The following is a 23,697-nucleotide window of genomic DNA, read 5'->3' as shown; positions in this document are numbered from 1 at the left end:
ATTGGCTAGTTATCTGTGATTGTGGTTTCAGTGTGTCTGCCCTCTGATGCCCTCTCTCAGTGCCTGTCGTCTTACTTGGTCTCTCTTACCTTGGATGTGGGGTATCTCTTCAAGGCTGCTCCAGCAAAGTGCAGCCACTGCTCCTCACCTTGGGTGGGGGGTAGCTCCTCTCCACCTGCCCCTGACCTTGGGTGGGGGGTAGCTCCTCTCGGCCGTGCTTGTGCACCACTGCAGCCAGGCATTGTCAGCAAATGGACATTACGGCCAAGTAAGACAGCATAACTGTCCAGTAAATGTAAGCATGTTTCATTTAGACTTTGGTTCTTTTAGGCAGAATCATTCTACTCTAGGTATTGTGTTTAAAGGGATGCTGTAAACCCTGTTTGTGAAAGTGGATACTTCCTTCTTGGAGAAAAATCTAAAACCAGGTCTCCTTACTGCATTGAATGATGGATGCCATATCTCTTAAGTAACCTGCTGGAAGCCCCTGCAAACAGCTGACTGGTCAATAACATCATGTCTAATTTCTTGGCACTCCCTCCACACATACATACACATCCTGCAAAGCAATTAAAGATAACTACATTCAAGTCAGTTGAAGCAACTCAAGCTTACTTTCTTCAAAGATCACTATAGTCAGGTCCTGCTTTTATCTTTTCAGGCTTGGCTTTTATTAAGCTGTAACTGACATGTGTAACATGTCGATTTGATACATTCATATATGATTATAGTCAACAATACCATTCCATAAGCTTCAGAGTTGATAAGAGATTATATCTTAACTGTTCTCCATATTTTATTTTGTTGACCACAAAAAAAAAGAAAAAAAACTACATGATATAACAGAGGTGTTAGCTAATGCTATGGTGGTGAGTGAAAGTCGCTCAGTTATTTCTGATTCTTTGCGACCCCATGGGTATAGTCCATGGAATTCTCTAGGCTAGAATACTGGAGTGGGTAGCCTATCCCTTCTCCAGTGGATCTTCCCAACCCAGGAAGCGAACCGGGGTCTTCTGCATTGCAGGCAGACTCTTTACCAACTGAGCTATCAGGGAAGCCCTGCTATGGTGGTAATCATATTGTAATACATAAATGCATCTCATCTGACTTTTCAATTCACATTTCACTCTGAGGAACACTCTAAGAGACATAAAGAAATCCTTTTGAACCAAGAAAACATATTGACCTGATAAGGTCTTAAGCAATTACAGAAAGCCTCTTTGAAGACTTTTCTTGAGTTCTAACTAGTTTTTGGCTGTCATACTTGACCTAACTCATGTGTCAGGAGCAGATCTGATAGATCCCTTCAATATTCCAAGCACTGGAATGATCCTCTAAGATGAGCCAAGCAGAGTGGGTTGACATTCACAGACTAACTCTAGATGAGGAGTCAGAAAAACACCCGACCAACAGTTTTTTTGGCTCTCTGTGGTTACAGACATTTCTATTAGTTCACTCTTCTTTGATCCTTTTAGAAAATCCGGAGAACTTTCCATTTCTTCATACATTTATTATTTTTAAGTTCCAACTCCTCCACCTCCTTCTCTACCCCTAAGCACTTGAAACAAAATATTTGATCATTTTTATAGCAGTATATAGTTAAACATGAAAGAATAAGTAGGTTATTTTCACCAATTTCTAGTGACAATTTAAAGACTATTTTCTACCAAATTTTCTTGTTACACCCACACTGCCTTTCCCCTCAATGTTTTTTTCTTATAAAAATGACTCCATATATATATTAGAGGTGTGCAGTAGAAATATACACCTTTTATCAGTCAAGATAGGTTGACTACGTTGTGGTAACAAACAACTCCAAATCCCAGTGGCTTAAAGCAGCAAAGGTTTCTCTCTCACTCATAATACATTTCCTTTACATGCCAGCTCCATGTCAGTCTGTCCTCACCCAGTGATCCAGCCAGAGACGTCACAACTGTCAGTTGCCAAGGCAGAAGAGAAAGGCAGCCCTGAAAAAATGCACTGGTTCTTAAACATCCACCTGGAAAGGACATGCACATCACTGTCATCACATTTCTTCGAACAAAGCAAGTCATGTGACCAAACCTCATTTCAAAGGGTCAGATAAGCATTAACGTTTTTGCAAAAGGGGCACTGAATATGAGTAAAGAGTTATACACCCTATTATTCACACCCTACACCCAAGTTACAGTGCATCTGATCTTAAATCACAATCCCTAGTAATAGAGGACATTTCTGTTCATTTTTGCCCAGATGTTTTTCAGAAAAACATCTAAATTCTGAGTTCCAAATCATTGTCTCAACCTTACTCTGTGTGTTTGGCTAACACACTCTGTGTGTTTGGCTAATGGTGTCACATTCTGTAGATAAATAAAGGTCATCATCTCATTAAATGAGTATGTTTCAGACCACAGGAAAATGTGTGACACGGTTACCAAGGTTCTTCACTTATAATGAAGGTCTGAAATGTCAGCAGGGGAGACCAGGAGCCAATTTCAGGCTGGCAGAATCACTTCCAATTGCAGTTGTGCAACAGTAATTATGCAACTGTTTTCCCTCCCTTCTCTCTAATGTTATGGGTGTCAGGAAACGTGCTGTTCTTTCTGACACAGAGTCTACATGGCTCAGGGAGACATTTGGGTGCATGTGGAGAAGGATTTAATTGAAGTGGGGGCGGTGAAGTTCAGGAATCATGACCTTTCTAGTATAATTTGATAAATCAGGCAGTTTACCCAGTTGCCAATCAAGTGTGGGTTGTACATCTGCAGCTTACTCCATCCCCATCTGTGATATTGTGATACAGTAAGAAATATTTGGCTCTTGTCTCCGGTTCCTGGCACAGCACTCCTAAAACCCTTGAAATTTCTTAAGTGGCAGTGGTAAAAGGAGCAGCTTTTGTTATTCATGAGAGGCCCCTTTCAACCATACCTGTGTTGATGCTAATGTGGTAACTTCTGGATGGCTGCTGGGCTGGGTGCAAGAAGGCTCAACCTTGAGAGGGTTGAAATTTTCAGCCCTTACCCTTGACCTGGCTGGAGGTTGAGTTAATCACCAATGATCAATGATCTGATCAATCGTGCCAATGTAACACAGCCTGCATGAAAATCCTAACAACTAAAGGGGCCCAGAGAACTTCTTGGCTGGTGAATGCATGGAGGTACTTGGAAGGCAGTGCCCCTGGAGAGGACATGGAAGCTCCCCTCCCTTTCCCCATACCTTGCCTTGTGCCTTCTTGCATCTGAGTTGTATCCTTTTATAATAAAAGGATATAGTAAATATATAGTATATAAATATATATTAATAATAATAATAATATATAAAAATATAGTAAATAAATAGTATATATAGTATATAGTAGATATATATATAGATACATAGTAAATAAATTGCTGTTTCTGAGTCCTGTTTTGTGAGCTTTTCCAGCAAATTGTCAAAATTGAAGAAGAGGGGTCACAGAAACCTCTGATTCATAGCTGGTCAGCCAGAGCACAGATGACAGCATGGAGCTGCGACTGATGTCTGACGCTCTGGGGAGGGCAGCCTTTGGGGACTGAGCTCTTAACTTGTGGGGTCTAAGTTGACTCCAGACAGTGTTATAACTGAATTGTAGGGCACCTACCTAATCGGTGTCCAGGAAGTTGGAAAATTAGTAAGTGTGGGGGAAAAAAAAATAGACACTTGGTGTCAGAAATGTTTAAAGTAGAGGAGAAACAGAAAAGAGTTTTGTTCTTTTACCATCTTTGTACGGTATCTTCCCAGGTGGGGCTAGTGAAAATAAAAATCACCTGCCAACCATCTTTGTATAATGGTCATTTGTATAGACTCGACTCGATATTTCTTACCTCGACTATGTCACTTTTCTTTTGCCTCTAGTCTCTCTATCTTTCACTTTTCACTCTAACTTCCACAAAGCAGCCAAGAGTTATCCTACTGAAGTTCAGTTCTGATGGTGAAAGTCATCATCAGCAAGGAGTTTAGCAGCACCTTATTGCTTACAGAATGCAACAAACAGGGTTTTCCCTCTAGAAACCCCAGCTCTATGACAAACAACTCCACAATCTCAGACTTAGTGCTCTTCTATTTTCTGCTCATAACTAAACCTAACTTCCTCTAACCTAACCTCTAATCTTCCTCTAACTAAACCTAATACCACTTCTCTTCTAATAAAAGTTGCATATTTTCTAGTTTCCCAAGTACCTCAGGGTTGGTAGCATGTCCATGCTTCAGACACGTATTGTCTACCCTCTGCCAACCCTGGACCTGCTGAGCTACATGTTACCTGGCACGACCACTCTCTAACCCTCATTGCTGAAGTCATCTGTCCCCCTTCTGCACACTAGCTGAGCTTCCTTTTAGACACTGTCCACCATCCTCATAACTCCCACTTCCTCTGATCCTTAGACTTTTCTCAAATGGCCTTAACTCCTACTCAAGGAGAATAAGCCATCAGATTGAAATTATATAATTTCAGCTTCTCACACCAAATCTCTAAACTATCCCATCCTCCCTCCTCCTGTTTCAAAGCAGAGGTTGCCTCTTCCCATCAAAATCAAACCCTCCATCCAGTCTTAAATTCTTCCCCTCTAGATTTTTCTTCTCCAAAATTATGCACAAAAGAATCTCAGTTTGCCTCTCTCTCTCCCCGCTACCCAACCTTCCCACTCTCTGTGTCTCTTAGCTCCTTCCCATTAGCATTTAGCCATGCTCATGTCTCTGCAAACTTTTTTCTTTAAAAATCAAATACAGAATAAAACCCTAGATAACCCCATAGTCTTTCCATCCACCACCCTATTTCCTTCCTTCTGGTGTTGATTTTTTTTTTTTAACTTGGCTTCATTTTCTTCTCTTCTCCTCTTCATTTTAAATCTGGTTCCTGGGCTCACTGTCCCACTGATATTACTCTCACCAAGGCCATCGCTTGACACTACATCCATTGAAGGTATCTGAGATCTCAGCTAACTTAATGACTTAGCACCTGCCAATTCAATGGAAAAATCCTTTTTTTCTACCTGATCATCATCTCTTATGCAACTTTGTCCCAGTCTCATTTGTTGTCAGTCTCTTCTTCTTGACCACTGACTATTGGGGTCATGTTGGGAGGGCTTCATCTGAAATCCTTGCTCTTCTCTCTCTACCCTCTCTTCACACCATCTGCCCCTATGACTTTGTAGTAGACATCAAGGGGGGTCTGCTGGTCCCCTCAAATTGCTTTGACCAGTCTGTGTGCCTCTCCCTTGGTTTTGGGTCTTTTTTCTTTCAATGGCATCTCCAGTTTCCTTCGAGCGTTGGAGCTGGTTCTAACGCATTTCTGAGATAACTCTTAGGACATAAGTGTCAAAGACACTACTTCATGTTAAATGAGGTGAAGATCCCACGACAGTCTCATTAGAGTTCCAAGGAGAAGATCTAAAGGCCCCAAGATGTGGGCATTTTGGAATGGCCCTGTTATATAATACCCAAGAACCCATCTAATGATGGAGGAAGAAAATAGCTAGGTCTGGTTCGTAGGTGGGTCAGCTTGGTACAAACTAAACACAGACTGCTGTTAGTCTCTCACATACTGCATGACTCAGACATAGCTGTCCTGAGACAGGCTGGAATAGCTTCATGAAGGGACAATGAAGGTTACAGCTTGGAGATGACACCCAGTGATGTAACGTGTACCTTCTGTAACATGTACCTTCTGTAACATGTACCTTCTGCCAATGTTCTTTGTGTGTTATTCTGTCTCCAATATGTAGAACGGATGAAGCCAGGAGTCAGGGTAGAATTAGAGTCTACTCACCCCATTCCCAGTGACCTCTTGTCTCTTGGGAAATTTGTGCTTCTAGGGATCCAGACAGACTTTAATTACCATTCCTAGGCTGACAAATGCAAGCTCTATCATCTGAATCAAGATTGCTGGGAGAAATATCAACAACCTCAAATATGCAGAGGATACCACTCTAATGGCAGAAAGAGAAGAGGAACCAAAGAGCCTCTTGATGAAGGTGAAAGAGGAGAGTGAAAACACTGGCTTAAAACTCAACATTCAAAAACTAAGCTCATGGCATCTGGTCCTATCACTTCATGGCAAATAGATGGGGAAAAAGTGGAAACAGTGACAGATTTTATTTTCTTGGGCTCCAATCACTGTGGATGGTGACTGCAGCTATGAAATTAAAAGACATTTGCTCCTTGGAAGAAAGCTATGACAAACCTAGACAGCATATTAAAAAGCAGAGACATCATTTTGCTGCTAAAGGTCCATATAGTCACAGCTATGATCTTTCCAGTACTCATGTATGAATGTGAGAGTTGGACCATAAAGAAGGCTAAGCACTGAAGAATTGATGCTTTCACATTGTGGTGTTGGAGAAGACTCTTGAGAGTCCCTTAGACTACAAGGAGATCAAACCAGTCAATCCTAAAGGGAATAAACCCTGAATATTCATTGGAAGGACTAATGCTAAAGCTGAAGCTCCAATATTTTGGCCACCTGATGTGAAGAGCTGACTCACTGAAAAAGACCCTGATGCTGGGAAACATTGAAGGCAGGAGGAGAAGGAGACAACAGAGGATGAGATGGCTGGATGGCATCACTAACTCAATGGACATGAGTTTGAGTAAATTCCAGGAGATAGTGAAGGACAGGGAAGCTTGGCATGCTGCAGTCCATGGGGCTGCAAAATTCGGACACGACTGAGCGACTAAACAACAGCAATCATCTGACCCATAGCTTTCTTATGAGCTCCAAATCTGAATACAGAACCACCTGTCTGATATTCAAATTAGACATGGCAGAGTTACCTGAAACCTAATATGTTCAGAGCTGAACTTATCTTTCCATTACTGCAGGATGTCACTGTAAGTGAACAGTGCTGGCATCAACTCAGGTGCTCAAGCCTGAAATCTGCAGTCTTTAAAATCTCTCATTTCTTTATCCACCATATACAAAGCAACTATCAAGTTTTGCCAATTCTATCTTCTACCCCCCAAGGTCAAACTGCATCATTTCTGAGTCAGATCATCAGAACAGCCACATGGTGGCAACCTCTACCACAATCCCCAGGGACTCCCACCTTCTGGTATTCATACTGTGGTATGGCCCTCTTGCCCTCCACCTCTAATAGAACACAGTGAACATGATGGGATGCCACAGCTGAGAGGGTGACAAGATTACTCAAGCTTTCATTTCATTCTTGTTCTCTCACTTGCTGGTTCTGAAGGAATCCAGCTGCCACTGTGCTAAGAGCCGCCCTGTGGAGACCCAGATGGCACAGAACCGAACAGAAGCCTCCAACAACAACTATCACACAAGGACCAGAAGTCCCCAGTCCAATAGTCCCAGAGGAGCTGACTCTGGTCAACAGCCACATGAGTAGGTTCCTCCATCCCGTGGGCCTGAGACATGACATCATCCTGGCAGATACCCGGGCTGTAGCCCTGTGAGGCCTGAACCAGTGTCTCTAGACAAGCTGGGCCAGGATCCTGACCCATGAACTATGAGGGTGTTTGCTGTAAGCTGCTAAGCTTTGGAGGGATTTGTGATGTGGTAACATTAGCTCAGTTGGTAAAGAATCTGCCTGCAATGCAGGAGACCCTGGTTTGATTCCTGGGTCAGGAAGATCCACTGGAGAAGGGATAGGCTACCCACTTCAGTATTCTTGGGCTTCCCTTGTGGCTCAGCTGGTAGAGAATCCGCCCGCAATGCGGGAGACCTGGGTTGGGAAGATCCCCGGAGAAGGGAAAGACTACCCACTCCAGTCTTCTGGCCTGGAGAATTCCATGGACTGTACAGTCCATAGGGTCACAAAGAGTTGGACACAACTGAGCGACTTTCACTTTCAACAGGTTGAACACAGTCACCTTACTGGTCTCCGCTTGTGCATTCATGCTTACCTTCTCTAATCAATCCCCCCACTGACGCCGAAGTCTCACTTTACAAGTGAAAATTACAATTGTGTTGTTTTCTTTATAAACCCTTAAATTGCCTATTGCTGTTGGGATTAAAGCCAAAATCTTTACTCTGGTCTTTGAGGCCCCCGTGATCTGGCTCTAGCCAGCTTTTTATTTTTTTTTTGTCTCATTTCACATCCCTCTTCCCATCCCTCACCCTGACCCAACCCCTCAGGTCTTCTTGCCGACTGTGGGGGTTGCTGCTGTTTTGTCTTTAACAGGCAATGTTTCTTCCTCCCTTCTATACACTGTTCCCTCCGTCTGAAACACGCACCCTCCGGTCTTCGCCTGCTCACTGCCACCCTGCTTTCAGATCGCCTCAGATGTCGCCTCTCCCAGAAGGCTTCACTGATTCCATCTAAGGCTAAGTCGAGAGCTTTGCCCATGACACATTCCCACAATATATCACACTAACATGACAAGGGACATTTGTCATTATTTGTTCTGTCTGCCTCTCCTGCCAAACTGCAAACGCCCTGAGGGCAGAGAAGATAACTCCCTTGTTCACATCTTCATCACCAGGGCTAGCACAGGGTCTGGTACACGACAACAACCTCATAAATCGATTATTCGTGAGGGGAAGCAACGGACAAATGAATTGAGAAAAATATATCATCTTACAGCATGACATAATATTGTGGATTATTTCAAACCACCTTAAACATTAGCAAGCACACCAAAAAGCATCCCATGCCTTACGTGCCAAATGTCTGAGGTTGATTGTTCATGTGAAAGCCTTTACAACCTATGATATGAAAGCAGTGCAAATCAATCAGATTTTAGACGTTCAAGTGCATATGTTTGTCCAAGTGCTCTTTCTCTCCACAAATGTTTATTGAATGTCTGCTCTGTGACAGGAAATTTTCTAAGCTGAGGACAGAGACAGTAATGAAGTTTCTTGCCTGAGTAACTGGATGAATGGTGGTATCGGTAACCAAATGGGAAAGACTAAGGAGGGACATGTTATAACAAAAGTAAAAATTCTTTTAATGAATTAAAAGCATTATAAAAGCTTACATTGTTAATAATTATTTTTGTTACTTCAATTTGGGGGTCAATATAATTACTTACCAAACTGTAAGAAATTTGAATTGAAACGATACCAAACGACCAGAGACCCAGGTGTGGCTGGTGAGCTAAATGGCCTAAAATTCCTCTGTTTCTATTGGCTACAATTACTTGTTTGTAAAACAACTCTAAATGTCACCTAAGATCTCTTCTGGCTTAAAAATGCTATTACTGTTTCAGTCTAAACTTTATAAATGCATGAACATTCTCAAAACACAAGAATCTAGATTCTATATGTGTATTCAATTCTCACGAGAATCATTAAGCAATTGCAAATACAGTGTCCTTGACCTAATATCTCCACTCCTAGGTACTTTCAACAGCAAGGCTTAGCAAGTTATAAGCCACCTTCTGTGTGTATCTCAGTAGCAAAATAAAACTCAGCTTCATCTACTCATGGGGAACATCCTTGTGCAGTCCCCGTAAACCACGTGGCTGTTGCTTTAAAAAAGGAAGTGTGGAAGAGGAAAAAAAAGCCTGTTAACATATTAATCTTCTTATTTTGAAACTAAGAGATATTTTAACTCATTACTCCACTCTAGAAAAATGAAAACTTACATTCACAGAAAAACCTATATGTAAATGTTTATAATAGTTTTATTCACAATCACCAAAAACCAGAAACAACCCAATGTCCTTCAACTGGTAAATCGATAGACTATGGTACAACCACACGATGAAATACTAGCAAGCAATTATAACAATAAAACAACAAAATTATTGGTGCATGCAACATGGATAAATCTCAAATTCATTGTGCTAAATGAAAGAATATAGACTCGAAGGTTGTATATATCATGTAATTCCATTTAAATAATGTCTGGGAAAGGCAAAATTATGAGGATAGTGAACAGACAAGGATCCGGATGGAAGCAGAGGTTGACTACAAAGATGAAGCAAAGAGGCACATTTCAGAGTGACAGAATTTTCCTTCATTGTGGTGGTTTTACATGACTATTGTCAAAATTAATAGAAATTTTCAGCAAACAGAGTGAACTCTACCGTAATGTTTTTAATTATGAGGAACACACAGCATGTCCCAGACACACCACAGCGTGCAGCTGCACTGGGCCAGGAACGGCCGTGAAAGGGCAAGTCCAACAGCAACGACCATCCCAGGAGTAAGCCTGTCCAGAGGGACGGAAGCGTACAGCAATGACCGTCCCAGGAGTAACCTGTCCAGAGGCACGCAAGAGCACAGCAACGACCATCCCAGGAGTAAGCCTGTCCAGAGGGACGGAAGAGTACAGCAATGACCGTCCCAGGAGTAACCTGTCCAGAGGCACGCAAGAGCACAGCAGTGACCATCCCAGGAGTAAGCCTGTCCAGAGGGAAGGAAGAGCTGTGCTCCGGAAACTGTGAAGACAACGATGAAAGAAACTGAAGATAACAGAAAGAGATGGAGAGATTTACCATGTCCTTGGACAGAAAGAATCAATGTTGTTAAAATGACTATGCTACCCAAGGCACTCTATAGATTCAATGCAATTCCTATCAAATTATCAACACTGTTTTTCACATAACTAAAATTTGTATGCAACCACAGAAGACCTCAAATAGCCAAACAATCTTGAAAAAGAACAGAGCTGGAGGAATCATACTCCATGACTTTAAAACAGATTACAAAGTTTTACTTGATTACCACATAGTAATCAAACAATATGGTCCTGGTACAAAAAAAAAAAAACCAAACAGATACATAGACCAATGGAACAGGATAGAAAGCAGGGAAATAAACCCATGACCTTGTGGTCAACTGATTTACAACAAAGGAGGCAAGAATATAAAGAGAGAAGAGACTGTCTTTTTAATAAACTGGTATTGGGAAAACTGGACACCACATGTAAAGGAAAGAAATTAGAACACTCTAAAACTATATACAAAAATAAACTCAAATTGGATCAAAGACCTAAATGTAAGACTGGATACTATAAAACTTCTAGAGGAAAACATAGGCAAATACTCTTCAACATAAATTGCAGCAATATTTTTTGAATACATCTCCTAGAGTGATGGTAATAAAAACAAATGGGATCTAATTAAACTTAAAAGCTTTTGCATAAAGGAAACCATAAACAAAATTAAAGACAATCTGTGGAATGGGAGAAAATATTTGTAAATGGTGTGACCAAAAAGGGATTAATTTCCAAAATCTATAAACAGTTCATACAGCTCAATATTAAAAAACAAAGAACCCAGTCCAAAAAAATGGACAAAAGACCTAAATAGACATTTCTCCAAAGAAGACATACAGATGCTCAAATTGCTATTAAAGAAATGCAAATCAAAACTACAATGAGGTACCACTTCACCCCATCAGAATGGTCACTATCAAAAAGTCTACAAATAATAAATGTTAGAGAGGGTATGGAGAAACGGTAACCCTCCTACACCATTGGTGGGAATGTAAATTGGTGCATCCACTGTGGACAACAGTCTGAAAGTTTCTTTAAAAAACTAAAAATAGAGTTATCATATGATCCGGCAATCCCACTCCTGGGGATATACCTAGAAAAAAAATGAAAACTCTAATTTGAAAAGATACACGCACCCCATCATTCATAGCATCTATTTATAATAGCCAAGTCAGGAAAGGTACTCAACTGTCCATCGACGGAGGAATGGATAAAGAAGATGTGCTGTACACACACACATATACATGTGAAAGTCGCTCAGTCATGTCTGACTCTTTGTGACCCTATGGATGGCAGCCTGCCAGGCTCCTCTGTCCATGGAATTTTCCAGGCCAGAATACTGGAGTGGGTATCTGTTCCCTTCTCCAGGGGAACTTCCTGACCCAGGAATCAAACCAGCATCTCCTGCATTGCAGGTGGATTCTTTACCAGCTGAGCTAGCCAGGAAGCGTGCACACGCGCACGCACATACACACACACACACACAAAATGGAATATTGCTGCTGCTGCTGCTGCTGCTGCTGCTGCTGCTACTAAGTTGCTTCAGTCGTGTCCGACTCTGTGTGACCCCATGGACTGCACCCTACCAGGCTCCTCCGTCTGTGGGATTTTCCAGGCAAGAGTACTGGAGTGGGTTGCCATTGCCTTCTCCGACTTAGTCACTAAGTTGTGTCAACTCTTTGCAACCCCTTCCTGCCAGGCTCTTCTACTCATGGGATTTCCCAGGCAAGAATACAAGAGTGGGTTGCATTTCCTCCTCCAGGGGATCTTCCTGACCCAGGGACTGAACTCAAGTCTTCTGCTTGAAAGGTGGATTCTTTACTACCAAGTTACCTGGGAGGCCCACAATGGAATATTACTCAGCCATAAAAAGAATGCAATAGTGCCACTTTGTAGCAACATGGATAGACCTAGAGATTATCATACTAAGTGAAGTAACTGGAACAAAGACAAATATCATATGGTATCACTTATAAGTGGAATCTTAAAAAATGATACTAATGAACTTATTTGCAAAGCAGAAATAGATTTACAGACATAGAAAACAAACTTATGGTTACCAAAGGGGAAAGTCCAAGAGGGATAAATTAGAAGTTTAACATGAACAGATACACACTACTATATATAAAATATATAATCAATAAGGATCTACTGTATAGCACAGGGAACTATATTTAATATCTAATAATAACCTATAATGGAAAAGAATCTGAAAAAGTAAATACACACACACACATATATAACTTAATTATTTTACTGTACACTTGAAACATAATGCTGTAAACCAATTATACTTCAATTAAAAAAAAGAGCTATGATCATGAAACCCAATGCTAAGCCAGAAGTCCCAAATAAACCCAGAATCAACATATTGTCTCACTCATCCTATTGCCCTTTTTCTTGGCAAATTGGCATCAATAAAATAGTGCAGTCTAGGAAATCATCCAAGACATTTATTAAGCAAGCACAGATTAAAGACTTCTCAGTTTAAGAACCTCTTTTAGGGAAAGGAAAATTAATATAAATCAAGAAGTCACTGAAGCCTTCTGAAACCATGGCGGGGGCGGGGGGCAGTAATACTGGGAAGACTCATTGTTAGACACCATTTCCCACAGCAATAGCAGACTGATTAAGTCTAAAAGGGAGCCGACTACATTCTAAACTGGAAATGAAAGCGGTGCACAAAATACCAATTGCACCCTCGTACACATAAGCACATCAAGCCCGCGCAGAGCTGTAGAACTGAAGGCAAACCCTCACCCCATTTATCTGTGTTGAAATGCTGACCCCTTGTGTCGAAGAGACGTTGCATCCTGTGATTCCACGCTTAACTACTTGCTGTGGCTTTTCAGAGGCTTGTGTTAAGAGAAAATGAAAGAAACAACACAAACAAATCTCAAATATAATCCAGCCTGAGAAATTGCGCTTGACACAGAAATAATGTCTGCTCTGCCTCCAACTTCAACATGTCTGCCATCCACTTTCCAGGTATTAGTCACTTATTCCAGTCCCAAGAAAAATACACTCAACAAAAGCAAATTAAGCCAGCATATCCCCACAAACCCCAACAAAAATAAATGAGGACATAAAGGAAAAGGAGACTATGTTTAATTTCTCATTAGGTCATGGTCCAATTGTCAGAAGATTAATTCTGTCTACCTGATTCTCATTCATTCTAATCTGAATTCTCTTCATGGTATATGAGCCACTGCTTGCTTTCATAGCTAATAAGTGATTTCCTTCTCACACTGTTTGATTGATACTCATGTTTGGCCCTGGATGAATAATGAGATTAATACTCAAAAAAATCTAACTATTAGCTAATGAGAAAAAAATTTGTATTGGGAGAAATTTTCAACTGTTACATATTGCTCACATATTCAACACATTTTAGTACTAACTATTGGAGAAGGCAATGGCACCCCACTCCAGTACTCTTGCCTGGAAAATCCCATGGACAGAGGAGCCTGGTAGGCTGCAGTCCATGTGGTCATTAAGAGTCGGACACGACTGGGCAACTTCACTTTCACGCATTGGAGAAGGAAATGGCAACCCACTCCAATGTTCTTGCCTGGAGAATCCCAGGGACGGGGAGCCTGGTGGGCTGCCGTCTATGGGGTCGCACAGAGTCGGACACGACTGAAGCGACTTAGCAGCAGCAGTACTAACTATATGCCAGGCTATACAAGAAGAGGGACTTCCCAGGTGCCTCAAGTGGTAAAGAATCTACCTGCCAATGCAGGAGACATGGGTTCAATCTCTGGGTCGGGAAGATCCCTTGGAGGAGGAAATGGCGACTGAACAACATTAGTTCGACTCTTTGCGACCCCGTGGACTGTATCCTACCAGGCTCCTCTGTCCGTGGGGTTCTCCAGGCAAGAATACTGGAGTGGGTTGCCATTTCCTTCTGCAGGGGATCTTCCCGACTCAGGGATTGAACTCAGGTCTCCCGCATTGCGAGCAGACGCTTTACCCTCTGAGCCACCAGGGAAGCCCCTATCAAGTTCACAAGAGTAAATATAAAGTGATAATCCACATAGGAGTTTCAAGTTCTTCAGCGATCAGTTCATTCAGCACATATGTATTGAATCTGGGTTCATCCAGGTGCTGGGATGACTAATCAAACCTAAAGCATCATCACCTGTACACCACACCACTGTTTTCTGAACCACTAAGAAAAGTAATGTCAGTTAAACTGCTGCAATGCCTAAAACCATCATCTAGTGACGCTGACATTTATCCCATGTATTCTCAGGGATCTCGCAATTTTTTCTGCTTTCAACTGCAACACTTTTCAAGTTATGGTCATACTTGTGTATCACAGTAGCAAAATGAAATATGGTTTTATTCATATAGCCTCTTCATATAGGCTCTATGAAGCACATGGTTGTTGCTTTAAAAGGAAATATGGAAAAGGGGGGAGCTGTTCTGTATTAACATCATTATTTTGAAACTAAAGAATATTTTAACTCCCTCTAATCCAAAAAATGTAGAAAGGACCTGATTCATAATATAGAACTTTTAACTGAAAACAGTTTCATTTTTTAAAAAAAAATGAATAAACTGTCCTTACTTTCCCATTTTTGCATGGATTAAGAATTCATTTTGGCCAGATGTCAGTTCTGTGAGGACCATTTGGAGAACTGCAATGTAGAACTGCTGCTGCTGCTGCTAAGTCGCTTCAGTCGTGTCCAACTCTTAGTGACCCCATGGACTACAGCCTACCAGGCTCCTCCATCCATGGGATTTTCCAGCCAAGAGTACTGGAGTGGGGTGCCATTGCCTTCTCCATGTAGAACTGAGGTCTTCAATTTTGTTTGCTTATGTATTCCCCTAAAAGAATTTTTAAATGCCTTATTTTTGAGAGTAACATTTTCACCATCATTTAAATGGCTGTGTTATAAATTTTACTATTTTAAGTTAAAACTATCTTAATGTCATAGCTTTTTAGAAGTACAGAATTGCTATCATTCTTCTCGTGACAAAATATTTGGTTCAATACCAACTGTAAAACCCAGTGTCCTGTTCCCACGCTTTTCTTCATACACAATTACTTTTTGTTTAGGTGCTCAGTCACATAACCATCATTTTAAAAACATTTTAAGCCACAATGAAATCCACTTGGGCAGTACCAAAAAACGCGCAAATGATAACTTGAACAACTAAGACTGGATTTGCACTATGACCGACAACGCCTGTGAAATACACGTCAGTTTCAGAAACGCAAAAATGAGGGAAATGTGCACCTTAGGATTGAGAAACACGGAGGCCTGGCCTCAGTGCAAGGGAGCCGTGCGGGCAGCCACGAGGGAAGAGCTGTTCTAGCTTGAGACAGAGAATTAAATTCAAACTCACTTATGAGATAGGCTGCCTCTCCACTTTGGAACTAGGATCCATGCCCACATAACCTCCAACAGGGGCCTGGGTTGAAGGCAGGCGGACACCGCGTCTCCACTCCTCTGGACAGGGGTTCACCCCAGTGCGATCGCCAGACCTGCAGCCTTGGGCTCCGGTGAGCGTCTCGCGTCCTAGCACAGACCTGCTGAATCAGAAGATGTTGGGGGTGGGTCTGGCACGCTATTGGTTCAACAAGCCCTCCAGGTGATTTCCATGCAAGTGAAAGTTTGAGAACCACTGCCTCGGGGGAACTCCAAAGATAAAAAGGCAAATGAAGTTATTCTGCTTATTTCCTTTCTGTTATCCCATGGGTTTATAGTTTTATGTAAATGTCCAGTCTCTTCTCAGATGTCCCCAGAGGAGTGAAAGAGGAAGGCTCTGTTCCTAGTTGAACCAAGATGTCCAGGGGGACCCATCCCGAGGCCACCCTGGTGGCAGCAGTGAGAATCCCCAAGAGGAAGGAGACTTCTGAAGAACAAGAGCTGTAGGTTCAGCGTGATCTCACTTGGAAAGTTGTACACCACCAATGCTGGGAAAGATTGAAGGTGGGAGGAGAAGGGGATGACAGAGGCTGAGATGGCTGGATGGCATCACCGACTCAATGGACATGGGTTTGGGTGGACTCCGGGAGTTGGTGATGGACAGGGAGGCCTGGCGTGCTCTGATTCATGGGGTCGCGAAGAGTCAGACACGACTGAGGGACTAAACTGAACTGAACCCCCAGTTGTTAAACATAGAGGTCTTAATAGGGTTTAATCCATTTTACTGAGGTATTGTTTTCTAAGCTGAAGGTGACTTGGGGCTAGGGGAAGGTATGGTTGTTCTGCCGTCGCTCAGTCATGTCCGACTTTGCGATCCCATGGACTGCAGCACGCCAGGCTTCCCTGTCCTTCCCTACCTCCCTGAGCTTGCTCAAATGCATGTCCATTGAGTCAGTGATGCCATCCAACCATCTCATCCTCTGTCGTCCCCTTCTCCTCCTGCCTTCAATCTTTCCCAGCATCAGGGTCTTTTCCAAAGAGTCAGCTATTCCCATCAGGTGGCCAAAGTATTGGAGCTTCAGCATTAGCACCACTCAAGCATGTTGTGAGAATGTTTTCCTACACTCTTTTCAGTTGTTCTATACTCTTCATTACATCTAAAGGAAGTCTCCATTTAGTGTCTTTAACTCTCTACAAAAAAGAGAGAGACCAACAGATAGAAATCCTTAGGCTCAAGTGTCTTGGTAGGCTCCTGTTTCTAGCTGGAATTCAATAATATTTTCTTGTTTTCACCGTTATTTCTTTTCATGGTTACCTTCTATTGAGGCAAGGAATTCTGGTTTTTCATCTGAGGTCATTATCTAAAAGTTCCACTTAAGGAAAGTTTATTTAAGTGAGAGATGCATCATTTTGAAGAACAACATTAAGAAAGTTATAGTAGAGGTAGTCTGAGGATATGGTATGTAAATGGAACCACTATATTAAGGAAGACCGTGGGTTGTCATCCTGGCACGTACACTCATGAGAACTCAAATTCAGCTCCTCTCTGCAAGTGAGAGTTGTTATCCCCAGTTCAACCCTTGGGCTGGCTCTCAGAAAAGCCATGTTGAGCTTAATCAACTGTTACAACCGTTGATTTAAAAAAGCAAACAAACAAAACAAAACAGAGTGAGACAAAAAGTCATTCTACAAAAGGAGACTGTAACCAAAATTTTTAGAATAACATTTTTATGATAAAAATGTGAATTCTGGTAACATACCCTTTCCAATGACAAGGGGATGAATAAGATACAAACTCTTCATTACTGGCGACAAAATGCAAATAATTCCCACTGAGAATCATGATTATTTACTTGCTATGAACAAAGTATCCTTTTGTATGTAATCGTTTAGGCAGTAGGGTTTAACAAAATATGGTTTTATTAATCCTAGGACCAGAATTTCTCTACTACACTGTTTTAATTTTTTCCATGTAAATACATCTCAAGTACACTCACTAATGCTTCCCTCGGCATATGTGGTGATGGTGACGCTTAGGTATAAATTATTGACTACTCAGTTAATTTCCATTATTCTGCATAAGGCTCAGCATATAGAATTACAGCTGTAATATAAGTTAATTTCTAATCAGAAAATCATCATAGCATTTTCTTTGTAGAGCTTGGAACCAAATCTGATATGATTACTGGTTGGGAGGATATGAAAGTTTCCTGTAAAATAAAGTAAGCGATAAGAAAAGAGGACAGTCACATCCTCCTTGGAAGGGAGAATGCTTCCATGAGGGCAGAGCTCATGCAACCATAACTCTCTTGGCAACCAAAGATACTTTGACTGGATTCTACTCTCTGGCCATTTCTCCTTCTGGGATCCAATAGCCACCTGAGTAAATAAACACACCATGAGTGTTACTGGATTTCAGAGTCTGTTAGGAGCCAACAGGCTGATTCAATCCTTACTGACAATCCACATTCAAGAGATTCAGAGCCAGGATCATTGAGTTACTAAGCCACTAAAAATTAACAGAAATAAAAATTGAACCCTACTGGAACAAACTTGGAACTTGGAACAAAGATGAAAAACATGGTAACCACCAGGGGGAGATGAGGGCAAAAGGAAACAGTGGTTTTCGGCATCAAGCTCCTTCCACAAAGAGACCTGAGTTGAAAGGGAACTGTTAGCCAGAGGACCCTCAAGATAAAAGTGGGCTCCTGCAGAATATGTTCCAGGTCCTGGGAGACAGCAACACAAATTAGATAATATTGTGTCCTTGTTTAATTGTTGTCTTTACGTGTTGCAAAAAATAACCTTGGGGCACACAGTAAAGATAATACTTGGCTGAATTTCCTTCTTTCTCTTCATACTGAGTGCTCACAAAGTCTTGTCCAGCCATCTTTTCCGTTCCACAACCTGTTGTCATAACGTCTTTCTGTAATGCTTTTCTGGTTGAAAGGCCATGAGTTCAAGCCAGACTTCAAGTGTCTGGGGGGATGAAGTTTAGGATCCTACCACACAGAGTTCAAGGCATTTGTCCTTTCAAACCTGCAGCCTCTCCCCCTCAATCTCCATCAGGAACCTGGGGGGAATTCCTCACGGTCCCCTGCTCCCTGCACCTACAAATCAATCACAGAAGAGTCTCATCCTGAGCGAGTCCCACTTCCTGTCTCCTCCAAAGAAAAGGACTCTGGTGATTCCATGTACATTGCACCAGTGTAACTGTATTATTTGTCTACATGCCTGTGAATTCAGGGTCTATGTTAAGTGTCCTTGTCACTTTAAACTCTGGGGCTTTGCCCAGATACAGCTGTGTTTCTTGATGAAACAAATCTACCTCTTTGTTTTTGGGGGTTTTCCCCAGCTCATTGTGTGGTTTTAGCTTCATCACTTAACTCGTCCCCTCTTTCATTTCCCATTTACAGTGTGCAATGTCATGACCAAGAATGAGCGACAGCAATACCTTGAGTTTAAAACGGGCCCTCCTTCCAGGAGACTTAAAATAATTCATGAGGACTACCTGGCATCCTTCCCAAAGCCCTAGTGAGGAGGGTTTTGTTATTCATACTGCTTTTACATTTTGGTTCCATTTTACAGATACAAATACCAAGCACCAAGCTGTTGGAAAGATTTTTCTTGGGATCATAAGCTATTATCCTCGCTTGGCACTATGTTATCAAAAGCCTCTGATGGTGCTTTCCTGGTATATATTATTCAAGTTACATAGCTAAAAGTATTCCACATCGGTATCTGACAATTGGCAGAAACTTTAAAAATCACCATTAAAGCCAGAAACCTATCCCCTAATTCTTCAGGCAAGAATTAGGAAAGAAGCTTTGTTACATTTTTGCTCAAGTAACAGTTTTTATTTCTGAGTAAAGTGCACAATCTGTTGCTGCTTTGGAAACTTAGCAGAGGGCCCGTGGGCAAGCACAGGGTGAAGGAGTCCAAGCGGTCCCCACTGCCACACCACACGCATAACCAGAGCCAGGCTAGCACACGCATCAAGGCAGAAACACAGGTGGCCTTGCCAAGGTCCAAAGGTCTGCGCAAAACACACCAGAAGCCGAGTCTCCAGAGCACAAACAACCAGGCAGAAGGTCTCCCAGGAACAGGATGTTCTGCTGCATTTCCCATTACCCTGGCCTCTGGGCAGGGCGTCCGCTTCCTGCTCACCACACGCCTCCTCTGCCAGGAAAAGCAATGGGATCTCCCTTGGAAGAGCTGCGGGACCACCCACCAAATCACAGTCCTGACATTGAAGATGCAGTCTCTCTAGACCAGATCTCATGGGATTGCCCTGGTGGTCTGGTGGTTAAGACTCCGCCCTTCCAATGCGGGGAGCGTGGGTTCGATCTGTGGTCAGGGATCTAGGATTCCACATGCTGTATGTGTGAAGTGGCTCCCCCCCCCCACCACCACCAGAAATACAGACTGAATCACAGAGAAGCGTGTTTTTGAGCGAGAAGTGATACGAATAACTTTTCCTCCTCCAGACTTGGCATTCCATATTATCTAGTATCTAAGTATACTGTTAGGTCTTACAAGCTACCTATACTGTGACCTCACTCCACCAAACTTAAAGTTCTATTAACGGTGTAAATCAGCATTATGAAGAAAGGAGGAGGAGGAAAGAGGAGAATAACAAGTAATGCAAAACATGACAAGGGCGGAGGTAATAGCCTAGGGTGATGGTCAGAAATCAGAGAGCGATGGAACAGCAAGCAAAGAGTCTTACCTTCACAGGATTTGGAACCGAACTTTGAAATGCATTTGAAATATGACAGCAGGATAAAATTCGGTTCTTGTATTTTGGTTTCTGTTTCTTCGTTTTGGTGTTTTCAGCCTGACTCGTGGAGGATGACACTGAGAATTTCTTAATGACTGTGGTCTAGCCAACAGTTTTGCCACGATTTTCTGGAAGGAAAATATAGGCATCACTAGTAAAGTCTATTCACTCTCTTCATTTCTCATTTCAAGACCTACTTCCCAGTTGTGCCTCCAGCAAGGAATTCTGAGGAGAGTAGGTCAAGGCCCCCAAAAAGATTTTTTAATTTTTCAATTCCTTAGCTATGGAATCTTAAGAGATAATTTTAAGTAACAGTGCCTTGTATGTGTTCAAAATGTTTGGGATACTCTCTCAGATGCATCTCTCCGATACTGTCCACAAGACTTTGGCAGTTTTCAGAGAGTAAACTTGATGAAGAGAGGTAAAATGATGGGCTTGATGTGAGAAATCATGCCCAAAGACGCCTAGACATGTAACTGAGAAGAAGATTCCATCCACTCAGCCTGCCGTACCGGTCTCCTGGCACAGAAGGCCAGCTTTGACCTTGGCAGCATCTTCCATCGAAAGAGGCAAACGCCAAAGAGAGCATTAGCATTACACAGCACAGAAGCAGCATTGTAAGCACAGCATATAGATGAGGCTCCCTGCATTACAGAAGATTTATCTGGTGTCCCCAAACCCCCAGTGGACTCACAAGAACACGGACCTCTCATCTCCCAGCTACTGTATTCTGGGCTTTGTGGCCTCTTCCTCCCAATCTGACTATGAACACAAATGGTGTCTTAATCATTTTTCCCTTTCTCAGGGAAAATTCAAAGAAATTCTCAGGAGTTCACTGCCATTGTAAGGTAATAAATATAATTTTACCTATCATCAGTTATCATTACACAGATATAGAGAAATCACAGTTGGCTCAGTCATTAAATGAAAGACTTCCTATTTCTTCTTTTGGTTGAAAACAGAGGAGGGAAGATCAGGCTAAAGGTGGTTTATACCAGAGCTTACTGACAAAGTGTGTGTGTGTATGTATGTGTGTGTGGTAGGATGATTAACTTCTGGTTTCATATTGTAATAGACTCTTGTAAACCTCAGAGTAAGTTTTAATTTGTTTTAGTTCAGTCTCATTTTCAGGGTCAGGGTTAAACTCATCCATTTAAATTGAAACTTTGAATGTCTTCCAGATTCTTTTCAAATATTTTTCATTTAACTGGCTAAAGATCAAATGTAAATATTATAACCTCTGCAAAACAGCTCTTAGCCTAGTGCCTTGAGTATACTTAGTGTATAACAAGTATTTATTGGTATGTCTGTAGCCAGTTTTATTGCCAAAATCTAATTTCAGATGATTCACAGTTTTCTGGACGGGGTCTTGCACACCTTGTTTAACAGATCAAAGTTCAGAGACTTTAGCGGAACAACTTGAACTGGAACTTGAGTTCTCTAACTCCAAATTGAGTGCCCCAGGAGGTACACCGTGTGCTTTATCCCCAAACCCTATTATGGAAGTACATAAAAATTCTGTGAATCAAAATGATGCAACTTAGCAACAATAGTCCAGGTCTTACTATGAAGTCCTTTCACAGGAGAAACTGCAGAATGCGTTTGTTGTGCAGATATCTGCTCTGTCTCTGAAAGCCACCTCTAGAGGGTAGCACACTCTTCGTAACAAACAAGAGTCTCCTCAGTTTGGAAGAACAGCCTGGAGTGATAACCAAGTGGTGTTTGAAATGCTTATTAACAGCTTTAAATAAGTAGAACCCACAAATCAATCAAGCCCAGGATACTTTTTGTCTGTGTGGGGGAGAAAGGAGGCTGAAATGAGAATGTAACTGTGAGCCTTTTCTCTTTCCTCCCTCCCCAAGCACAGAGCCTCTAATATTTAATAGCAGATGAACTGGAAACTTCCCTTATAATACCAGCCCGACACTTAATTTTAAAAACAGAAGCAAAGAACAGAGGGAAAATGAGATGTGTACAAGGAACTACCACCGGTTGACTGTTGCTGGAATCCAAGTGGTAGGAGCCAAGGCCAGAGAATTAGGCAAGAGACGTCCACAGAGGGCCATGTGTGTCCGGAAGGGAAGCTGAACTTGTTCGTGTAGATTCCAGGGAGCAGTGGAACTGCTTAGCAGAGAGGGACAGGGTCAGACTTGTGTTTCATGTGGATCATTGAGGTAGCTCTGAATTGAGCAGAATTGAGGGCAGCCAGTCTAGAAACCAGGAAGCCAGTTTAGGTGGTCATTCCAGTCCAGGAAGAGAAGGCACATTTGATAATGGGAGCAGTGACAGATGAGAGGATGGATTTTAAGGAATCCATGGGAGGGGAAACCAGCAGAATGTAAGATCAGTTAGATGAAGAGGGTGAGGAAGACAGAAACATTAAGGCTATTATTTTATAGCTTGGGTCACTGGGTAAAGAGGAGGTGATACAACAGAGAGAGAGACCGAATTTGGAGGGATGTGCTACTTGGTTTTTGAAAAATCCAATCTGAAATGTCTGATGAATCCCCAGGGAAGGAACCTGACAGGTAATGGAATTGGTGAATCTGAAGCTTGGGGAAGGAATCTGAGTAGGAGATTGAATTAGAGAGTCATTAGCATACAGGTGGTAGTTGAACTCCAGAGAGGAGATAAATTCACCCAAGAAGAGTAGCTATAATGAGAAGCAGTGAGCTGGAAGCAGACACCTAGGGAACATAAGCATGTGAGTGGTGGGTGCAGAGAGAGGAGCCCGTGGTTAAGAAGAAACAGAAATGAATGAGACAAACTGGGAAAGATACTGTTACTTGAGGGAGCAGCAGTGCACATAATCCACGTTGCCAAATGCCCCAGAAATGTATCGCAAAACAAAGATTGGAAAACGTCCATTGGATTTTGTCGTTAGAAGAATACTGGGGACCTTAACAACGGCACAAGTCAGATTGCAGGGGGTGCAGAGCGAATGACTGGCACCTTGAGTGGTCACACGGAGTACGTGTTACTGTTCTAAGGAATTTGGATAAGGGAGAAGGGGACATGGGATATTTTCCAGGGAACATGAGGTCACAGATGGATATCCTTTTTAATAAATGGCAGGGAAACGAATAAGCTTACCGCTGAAGGGAACACACACCGGCAAGAGGCAAAGATAGAGTTTTAA

General features: G+C 42.1%; 1 protein-coding gene across 6 annotated transcripts in view; it reads right to left on the bottom strand.

The window, feature by feature from the left end:
* Positions 1-23,697, bottom strand: part of LOC145509620 (uncharacterized) — a 533,964-nt gene that overhangs the window by 133,103 nt on the left and 377,164 nt on the right. For 5 of the 6 annotated variants that reach the window (XR_014056245.1, XR_014056240.1, XR_014056246.1 and 2 more), the window contains one exon: positions 20,508-20,686. Coding sequence is in view for 2 of the 6 variants with exons in the window: in XM_081498842.1 (XP_081354968.1) it covers positions 20,510-20,686 (177 nt within the window). In the remaining 4 variants the exon portion in view is untranslated. Of the gene's footprint in view, positions 1-15,755; positions 15,940-20,507; positions 20,687-23,697 lie in introns of all 6 variants that reach the window. The other variant, XR_014056241.1, reaches the window with a different exon arrangement.

Source organism: Giraffa tippelskirchi, chromosome 6 (assembly GCF_054371585.1).
Source record: "Giraffa tippelskirchi isolate mGirTip1 chromosome 6, T2T-mGirTip1v1.2.pri, whole genome shotgun sequence".
NCBI lineage: Eukaryota > Metazoa > Chordata > Mammalia > Artiodactyla > Giraffidae > Giraffa > Giraffa tippelskirchi.
The sequence above is the reverse complement of the archived record's forward strand: the minus strand, read 5'-3'. Positions and strand labels throughout refer to the sequence as shown.